Source organism: Leptonychotes weddellii, chromosome 16 (genome assembly GCF_054177405.1).
Source record: "Leptonychotes weddellii isolate Sample4059 chromosome 16, ASM5417740v2, whole genome shotgun sequence".
Taxonomy (NCBI): domain Eukaryota; kingdom Metazoa; phylum Chordata; class Mammalia; order Carnivora; family Phocidae; genus Leptonychotes; species Leptonychotes weddellii.
The window spans coordinates 4,042,798-4,052,278 of NC_138384.1; the positions used below are offsets into that span (position 1 = coordinate 4,042,798).

General features: G+C 55.9%; 1 protein-coding gene across 1 annotated transcript; it reads left to right on the plus strand.

Annotated features, from left to right (window-relative positions):
• The first annotated feature begins 865 nt into the window (after positions 1-865).
• MEAK7 (MTOR associated protein MEAK7) lies at positions 866-9,164 on the plus strand. The gene is made up of 4 exons (XM_081806308.1): positions 866-1,355; positions 4,061-4,179; positions 5,589-5,768; positions 6,258-9,164. Exons 1-4 carry the CDS (start codon positions 881-883, stop codon positions 6,369-6,371), a joined length of 888 nt encoding a protein of 295 aa, XP_081662434.1. The 5' UTR covers positions 866-880; the 3' UTR covers positions 6,372-9,164.
• The last annotated feature ends 317 nt before the right edge of the window (positions 9,165-9,481 follow it).

The following is a 9,481-nucleotide window of genomic DNA, read 5'->3' on the forward strand; positions in this document are numbered from 1 at the left end:
TACTATCATTGGATGAGAAACCATATACATTTGAGTTTACTTGGGATTTAAAAATAGCTGTGGTGAATCTCTTTGCAAAGTAGATTTGTTTTTATAAAAGCATTATTTTATTATAAAGCTGGATTTTAAAATGCAGTTTGGAAAATAGGTCCTATTTCAAAAATCAAGTGGTGAATTTGGAACTTGGACAGGAGAATAACGTAATACATGTAAAATACCAGTGTTCGGCCTTCCGGTATCACCAGCGTATCACCCGCATTCTCGGTGGGTAAGAGAGAAAACAAGACTATGGGGTCAAGCATAATTCCTTGTTAATGATACCTGTTCTTCCCAGATAACTGGCGGTGGGCGTGTCCCGTAAGTTACAGCCCCCACCCTGACTTGCCTGGAGGGTGTCACGCTTCTAGGGCCTTCCGAAATGGCTGTGTTGGGTGGAAGCCCCTCGAAGAGTGTTTTTTGGCATGGCTCTCTCGGGAACACCTGCAGAGGGCTTCAGGGCTGGGCGCAGGGGTGAGCCTTGGCTGTGTCCTGGGCACCTCATGTGCAGCTTGCAGAGGAGAGAAAAGATGGGTGTGGACATCGAATTGTTCAGATCAATGCAGGCGCCAATCAAGCCACGTGTGAAATGTTAAATATTCCAGTAGCCACATGAAAAGAGCAAAAAGGAACAGGGGAATTATTTCTAAGATGTCCAAAGTACACTTGAACATCGGTAATCCATGTAAAAAGGGAGGGAGATCTTACACTTGCTTTTTCACACCGGCTTTTTGGAATCGGGTGTTTTATACTTCCTGCACGGCTCAGTCCAGACCAGCCACATGTCAGGCCCTCAGAAGCCACACGTGGCTCCCACTTTGGGCTGCACAGGTGCCGGGAATGGATGTCAGGTAACGTGGCCACACGGCTTGGATCTGTCCCTCCCTTAGGTGGCGAGAAGCTTCCGGGGCCTCAGCAGCTAGACTGTGAGTGTGACCGAGCCACCATCGAGGACTGGGTGTTCAGGGCCCCCCACGTGGCCACGTTTCTGAGCGTGGTCGTCCACAGAGGCTTCCTCCTCCTGCGCTCCTCCCTCGACCTGGCCACCCTGGTCCCCGAGCGTCACGTTGACCCGGAGAGGGTGTTCGAGAGCATCCTGGACGTCCTGTCGGTCATCTACGTCAACTCCCACCTGCGCAGGGAGCAGCAGGGCCGTTGGCGCCTGCTCTTCTCGTCCGAGCTCCACGGGCACAGCTTCTCGCAGCTCTGCGGCCGCATCACCCACCGGGGCCCCTGTGTGCTGCTGGTGGAGGATCGCGACGGCCAGGTGTTCGGCGGGTTTGCCTCCTGCTCCTGGGAGGTCAGGCCTCAGTTTCAAGGTGAGCCTGGGTCCCCTGCCCCACACGCGGTCGCACGGTGCTCCTGGAGAGTTCGGTCTCGTGGCTCCTGCCTGGGGACCCCTGAGCCGACCGAGGGCGTGCGTGTCCAGAGCCTTTCTTAGGGCTCCTCCGAGTGCTTCTCAGGACATGGTCGGTAGGACAGTAGGAGGAGATGCTGCTCTGTGTGGTCTAGCGCTTCCTGGGTTTCTTTTGTGATTCTGGCAACGGAGGAAGGGACACAGGACAGGTATGCCAACCCTGGGTCTCAGGCAAGGAGGCGGGGGCTTGGCGTTATTAAATCACATGGGGTCCAGGCCACGGGGGAGGCTGGGCTGTGGTGCTTCTGCTGGTCCAGTCCGATGGATGGATCTTCTCGCGGGCCGCCCCCCATCCCTGGACAGCCCCATTCTCCGCTGGTGCATCTGCTCCGCGGGGTCTGCCTTTCCCTTCTGCCCTGGTCACCCGATCTTGTGTTTTTTTGTTGCAATTGGAGCACTCATTGTGTGGCTTTCAATGCACTGGATGAAAGTCTCAGAAGTAAATTCTTGCCCTTCATTAAAGAAATGTGCTCTGATCAGCATTTTTCTTTTCTTTTTAAAGATTTTATTTATTTATTTGACAGAGCGAGAGAGCACAAGCAGGGGGGCATTAGAGGGAGAGGGAGAAGCAGGCTTCCCGCGGAGCAGGGAGCCCAATGCGGGGCTCCCTCCTAGGACCCTGGGATCGTGACCTGAGCTGAAGGCAGATGCTTAATCATCTGAGCCACCCAGGCGCCCCTGATCAACATTTTTCAAGGGTCCTTTATCTCCTGGGCAGTGGGCTGTTCTCGGACTCAGAGCTGCACCTGCCTTCCCCGGTCTGACGTCCCCGTAGGTGCCTCGGCGTGTGGCCCTGGCTGCCCGAGCCCGTGTCTTCAGTGAGTCTTCCCAGCGGTGAAATGGGGGGGCCTTTCCCAGAGGCTCTGAGACCCGATGCAGCCCTGCCCTCACACCCAGGAGCCAGATGGTTAATATCCTTCCTGTCCGGGTCCCTAGATGCGACAGACCAATGCCACATGGTCCTCCGGGACAGGGACCGCGAGTCTGAATGGGAGGGTCCTCTCGCATCCCCCCACCTTCTCTCATGCTGATCCCTCTCCGTTGCTGTGGGGATCTCCTAATCAGGCCCCTGGTTTCCATCTTGTCCTCCAGTCCATTTGCCACATCCCAGCACGTCTGACCCTTGAATGCTGCCTGCAGGAGGCGCATCTCCTGTGCGCAGCCTCACGACCCACGCCTGTGTCCCGGGGCTCCGTGCTCGGTCTCCTCAGACTACCTGCAGGCTGGGCTCCCTCTCATTCCCAGACTTGGCGCATGCTGCGCTTTCTCTCCTCCCGACCCGTTTGCATGACCAGCTCCTTGTTGGGACTCAGCCCAAGGTCCCCTCCTCCAGGAAGCCTTCCCAGACCTGGGAGGGCCATGTGTGCCCTGTGTGTCCTCTGTCATACTGCACACCTCTGCACACCTTCTTTCTATGAGGTGAGGTTCTGCCGGCCGGGAGGCCGCGTCCAGGTGCAGAGTTGACGTTATGAGGGAGATCATAGTAGCCACGGGGTGGGGGACGGGAATCATGAGCGGAATCCCTGAGATCCCGTTGTTTCTAGGGTTTAGTTTTCTCCAAGGTTTCAGAATATGTCCGATCTTTAATCCAGTAGCTGCTACTAGCTTTTCCCCCACTGTGTCCGGGATCCCCAAGTCCACCCACATGTTGGGGACTCCCTAGGAGGACCTGCAGGACTCAGGGTACAGTCACCCTCGTGGCCACGATTAATTATAGCAAGAGGATGTGGATAAGATCGGCAGAGGGAGAGGCACCAGCTTCCAGAGCCCTCTCCCAGGGGTTCACACAGGACGCACTCGATTCCCCAGCAAGGTTGTCTACCAGCGATGCCCGTTAGGGGCTCAGCACCTGGGTTTTCCTGGGTGCCGGCTACAAGAGCACCCAAACCCCAGAGTCCGGGAGGAAAGCAGGTGTTCTGCATCAACCACACTGTTTGCACAGGGAGCCCCTCTTGCCATTTCTGGGAGTGGGGGACCCTCCCCGAATCCACAGTCCCAGACGCCAGCCCAGGGGCCTTTCTGGGGGCCACAGTCTCAACCCTGCTGCGTTTGCTCACTTCTGCACCCCCACCTTCCTTGTCACAGTGTCTGGGGGGATGAATGGGGGAATGAGCTGCTGTCTTCAGGGTTGGAGGCTGTGCTTTAGGGTACAGAGAATCCCAACAGGTGACCTCCTGCTTCTCCCAGCTCCTCTGGTATTAACTCCACGTTGGCTCCGCTGGTCTTAGTGTTAGATTAAGAAGCAGGATTAGGCTCCCCGAAGAACAGTGGAAAAACAGTTGGCAGGTTTTCAAACTTGAGTCCATGCTGTCCTGAGACATGAGCGGAATTCCAGCAGAGGGCAGCCTCGCATCACAGACGCGGTCATGTTCGGCGCCTTCCAGTCCGTTTGTCCTGGAAGCCGTCCTAACCTTGCAGACGTGAGGTGATGTAGCACCAGGGAGTCCCTTGAGGTTTACTGTTTGTGTGGTGCGGTGGAAAGACCCGCGGCTTTGGGCTGAGCAGCAAGGGGCTCGCCTTCTCCGGGCCCCGGTCCTTCAGAATTGTGCGAAATGGTGCCGTGTGGGATCGTTGATGTGAGCTTGTCCCCACTCTGGTCACTTCCAGGGGATGACACATGCTTCCTGTTCTCCATCTCCCCCCGCATGGCCGTGTACACCTCCACGGGTTACAACGACCACTACATGTACCTGAATCACGGGCAGCAGACCATCCCAAACGGACTGGTAAGGACTTAAGGAGAGCAGGGGCTGTCCCACCTGTGTGATGTCCTTCCTGCCACGGGGTCCGTCCCGACGTGCCCAGGCTGACACTTCCCTGCAAGTCAGGACAGAATTCTCTCCTGCAAGGTCGGGCTCGGTTGAGGCGTGTCTGTGGTTTGTGTGCAAACAGTGGATTTGCCAGTTTTCCTGGGGTCAGCTGGTTGGGCTGTGGCCTTTGTGGCTGGAGATGAGCTGGGAGAGGGGCACGCCCAGATCTGGGCTCCCTGGACCCATCCGGAGTTGTCCCCGCGTGACTCCTAAAACCGGGGCTCTCGTCAGGGTGAGTGCACCTGCCGTCTGCTCCGTCTGCAGCCTGGAGACTCAGCCATGGGGGCAAGAGGACGAGGATGCAGGCGAAGGGGGGTGGGGGCCAGGGCCAAGGGGAGGAGCTGGGTTGGGTGTCCCCCCACACGTGCACCTGTGAGCCTGCTTACTTTGGGTGAAACATGGGTCTCCTGCCAGCACCCCAGCCGATTCCTTTGCTGCTTAACACAGAGCACCTTTTGGGAAATTCCAGCTCTGTGCTTGCAGAGCTGAGGAGCCCAAGAAGGCTGGTCCAGCTTGTCAGGTTGGAGAGGGCCCCAGTGCTCCTTCCCGGGCTCACCGTAAGGCTCCCGTGGGGCCCCCTGAGGACCCCGGACACCTCCCAGAAAGGACAGTTGGGTGGCCTCAGGAGCAGCACCCGGTAGGTCCTCAGGAATCGCCAGTAATCAGCCCAAGAGAGAAGCCGCCCTGAGAGTCGGCATTTTCTGCTCTGGCCTCTCGCTCGACCTCAGTCCCCGGGCCACCAGGGGCCCGAGAAGGCAGTGGTAGGGGGGCGTCAGGGAAGGTCATCCGGAGGCTGAACGGTGGTTTTGTCTTGCTGGCCACAGGTTAGTGTGACGGCGGAGCGATGGATGGTGGAGAGATTGGGTGTGAGTCACCCCCAGGTCTGCGTCCTGTTGGTTGTCCCTGCGGTTGGCCCCACGCAGGAAGTGACTGCTGGCTGAGTAGCACCGTGTCTGGGGGCCCAGTCGCGGGTTTTCCAGTGTCAGGATCGGTGCTGACCTCTCCCCTCTTGGTTGAATGCTTTGGGTCTCTGGGCCCTGGCCTGAATCCTTTTTTTTCGTCTTCTGCCGTCACCTACGCTCCCAGCCAGTGTAGCCCTGGGAGAAGGAGCCGCGGGGTGGGCGTCTGGACACCTCGGTTATTTTAGTAGCTTGGGATGGGATGTTTAAATTGCAGCCCTCTGTATGTTTCCAGTTTTAAAAAAGGGGGGAAGAAAACTGCATCCACCTCTTACCGGCCCCCCTGTCAGCCTGGTTCTTGAGGCTGATTCAGGCTCGGAGTGTCTGGCAGCTCCGACTGAGGAGGCTCTGCTCTTGCCCCCACAGGGCATGGGAGGACAGCACAATTACTTCGGGCTGTGGATCGATGTGGATTTCGGGAAAGGACACAGCAAGGCCAAGCCCAAGTGCACCACATACAACAGCCCTCAGCTGTCGGCCCAGGAGAACTTTGGCTTTGAGAAGATGGAGGTGTGGGCAGTGGGGGACGCCTCAGGGTCGCAGCAGGTGAGCGGCGGGGGGCACTGCTCCACTCTCTCCAGGCTACCCTTTTGCTGCTCCGTCTGGAGGTAGTTTATCCTAAACTTGGTCCCAGCAGCTGCTGCTGGACAGAGAGATGTTGGTGGGTGCACAGCAGGGCTGGGAGTCCTGTCGGGGTCCGTGGGGTTTCGTAGAGTGGACCCTCCTGGAGGCAGGGCCCTGCGCAAGGTGGGAAGCTGCTGGGTATGTGGCCTGTCTACCAGATGAGGAAGGTCCGGGCTTCCTTCTTGTCCCGTGGTTCTGCAATGAGCCATTCTTGGGCCCTCTGCACCCCAAGAGCTCCCAGCGATGGCATCCCGGGGTCGGGGGTACTTCCGTGAGAGTGCTGGAGCCCCCACAGTGTTTTCCTTGTGGCAAAAGTAGGGGTCCTACTGTCATGAGCTTGGAACCGGCAGGACGTCCCTGCTTGTTCTTGGCTGTGAGGGAGACGCTCATGTCCCTTCCCTTCTTCCCAAGGCCAAGAGCAGCAAAAGCATCCTGGATGTGGACCCCGAGGCCCAGGCCCTGCTGGAAATCAGTGGGCGGAGTCGCCACAGCGAAGGGCTCCGGGACGTCCCGGAGGATGAATGAGGAGGTGCCCCCGAGGTCGGGCCTTCCTAGAGCTGGATGCTGGCCCCCTGGACAGAGCGCAGCCTGCGGAGCCCTCCCTATCTCACTGTGTTCAACACAGGGCTGCACTGCGCATGTCCAGGTGGTCCAGGACATGCTGAATCAGAACACAGTAAAATTCCTTTGATGTTATGTATGGATTGGTGGGTGCATCTCGCAGAAATCCCGAGTGTCCGTTAGCAACTTAATCCTTATATGCTGTTTATTTCTTGTCAATGGAATCCGAAGACACGGACAGGACCTCTACCCGAGTTAGTGCCTGATGGGCACGTGCATTTCTGCCGTGCAGGGTGGGGCTCTGCCTGCTGGGGGTCACCTGGCCCCTGCTCAAGCCATTGCAGTTAAAAACGTGCCTCGATGTTGCATTCCAGCTGATAAAGGGCAGAGGCATTGGGATGTCTCAATGCCTTTTGGGAGGAGCTTCCTACGACCTGAAATTTCTGTATTTATAAAAAAGCATAAACAGTGAGAGAGCAGGTGTCCCCGTGGGGGTAGGGTCCTCCATAGGTGTTTGTAATAAGGTTCCTCCCCCACCTTTCTCAGCTGCTTTTAAATGAGTCTGTGCCACGGTCTACGGAGGTTCCAGGTGGTTCTCTTACTAACCTAAATGTGGGGAATTCGGAAGCTCCGAGACACTCTGTGGCATGAATTAGTGGTGAGTAACTTGACCGTACTGTTCTGGGTTCCTGACCCTGGCACCACCTCTTCAGTGTCTCCCTCCGGCCCAGTGGCGCCCAAAGGGGTGACGGGTCATTTGATAGCAGGGACTCACTTGAAACGGACTCGAGTGACCCCGGCATGCTGATCGATGACCTGGGTGGGTGTCTGAGGCCGGGCAGGAGAATCTAAGCCTAGATTCTAAGTGAGAATCTAAGTGAGAAGTCCCTCCTTCACGGACGGAGCCGTGGGCTCGGCTTGGAGACCTACACCCCCTTCTTGGGTCTTTTGCTGTAAACTTGGACCTTCTGCACATCTGACGAGAATGGGACCTTTTACTATAGAACATACCTGCTTATAAGCCATAGTGAACCGAGCCGTTTGCATTTTGCAGGTGCTGCATTTTCTCCCAGGAGGCTCCCCCAACTTGGCACTTAGCAGTGCCCCTGACTGAGCAGAAGGCCTTGCAAATGAGCTTTTAAAAAGAAAAGTGCGTGCCCAGACAGTATGCAGAGGGGCAGCAGACTGACACGCACAGACGTAGTCATGATTGATTTTCCTCCTAAACAGCCAGTTTTTAATAAGCTGCTCGGGGAACATCGTGTGATCTCCCCAACCGATGGGATAGCAGATAGGGGAGGTGAGGCTCCTCAGATCCTTACCATAAATCCAGAGCGTTAGGTCGGTCCTGCACCTTCCATCTGTTCTGGAATTTCTTTTTTTTAAAACAACTGAATACCTCACTAATGACAGGCCTGTTGGTATTTGTACCTTAAGTCCCGTTGCGCTTCCTCTGCTCAGGGCTGTCAGAGAGGCTTGGATTTTGTTTGTGGGCGCACTCGGCCTTGTGCCTCTTCTCATCAGAGGGCAGGTGACAGGCGGGGACCCGTTTCCCAGGACGGCATGCTCAGACAGGGAAAGGCGGGTGCCCAGCCCAGGCGCTTGGCCACCTGGGGGGTGCAGCCCTGCCAGTGGGCTTCTCTCGCTGTGAGGTTCTCCACACACAAACCTGTCGAGGGTGTGGCCACGGCGAAGGCCACCATACCTGGCCACCCTCCCTCCGCCCAGGCCTGGGAAACACGCGGTGCTGGTCTTAACAGTGAAGAGGCGGTTCTTCTTTGCAACAGAAATAAGAATTCAGGGCTAGTGGTTTTCCTGTGAATGAAGACCAGTCAGGGCCCCGGAAGGTGCCGGAAGGAAGAGGTGAAGGGATGGGGTCCATGATGCAAACAGGGCTACCGTTACTCCCCCCACCCCCCATGCTGTCTTTATTAAAACAATGGCCATAGGTGGACATGGTAAAAAAGGTTGAACTATGAAGGATGTAACTTGAAAGCTAAATCTTCCTGCAGCCGTTTTCCTTCCCAAAAGGCAGAGCCACTCAGGAGAAAACCGCTTAGGTCTCCGGCCGGGGGGACCCATTGCACGCCCAGCAGAGTTGTGTGTGCTACGCTGGTGCGTGCCCTGCTTGTTCTCGGTGGAGGTGGCTTCAAAGCGACCCATCTGTCTCCCTCTCTGACGTCGCGGACCGTGCCGTGCCCCAGGATGTGGACGCCCCGTCGTTGCTGGTGCCCAGGCCCTGCGGCCGGGGACCGTGTGTCTGCGGCTGGTCGCTGCCGGGGCCCCGCTCCCGCATGTGTGTCTCGGTGTGCGTTTTGTCCGGAAGAATGAACTCACAGAAGTTGAATTGTTGGATCAAAAGGTGCTTCTTAATTTAGATGCTGACAAATGAGCAAACCTCTTGAGTTCGGCTGATGCTCCTGACGTCCCTCCGTGCCCACGGGCCGTGTATATACGGACACTCCGATACAGCTTAGTTTTGGGGGACCTGGTGTTTTCTCTGAGTGACAGTGAAGGGCTTCAGTTTTCAAACGCTGTCTGTGTCCTACCCTTCACCTGGTTTTCTGGGACGTGGGTTTTCTTCTTGCTGATTTGCAGGAGTGCTTTTTCGAATGAAGCAATTGTTTGCTAAGTATTTTTTCCAGTTTGTTTGGCTTTATTTTCCTATGTGTAAATTATGCATTTTGTCCCTTTTTACCAGCATATCCTCTTAAGGCTTCTGAGATTTGTAGTTTGCTTAGAAAGTTTTTTTTCCCCACTCTGTGATTAAAAAAAAATTGTGTTTTCTTCTGCTCTGCTTTCCATTTTTCCTTCTAAATTTTTGATCCATTCACAATGTAATTTAAAACGTACCTCTATCTTGCCCCAAAATGAATTCCGGTATCTTTTATATTTAATGGTATGTTTCTTTCCCACTGACTTAAAGTACTACTTTCTTGGGGCGCCTGCATGGCTCAGTGGGTTAAGCCTCTGACTCTTGATTTTGGCTCAGGTCATGATCTCAGGGTCGTGAGATCGAGCCCCATGTCAGGGCATGTGTTGGGCATGGACCCTGCTTGGGATTTTCTCTCTCT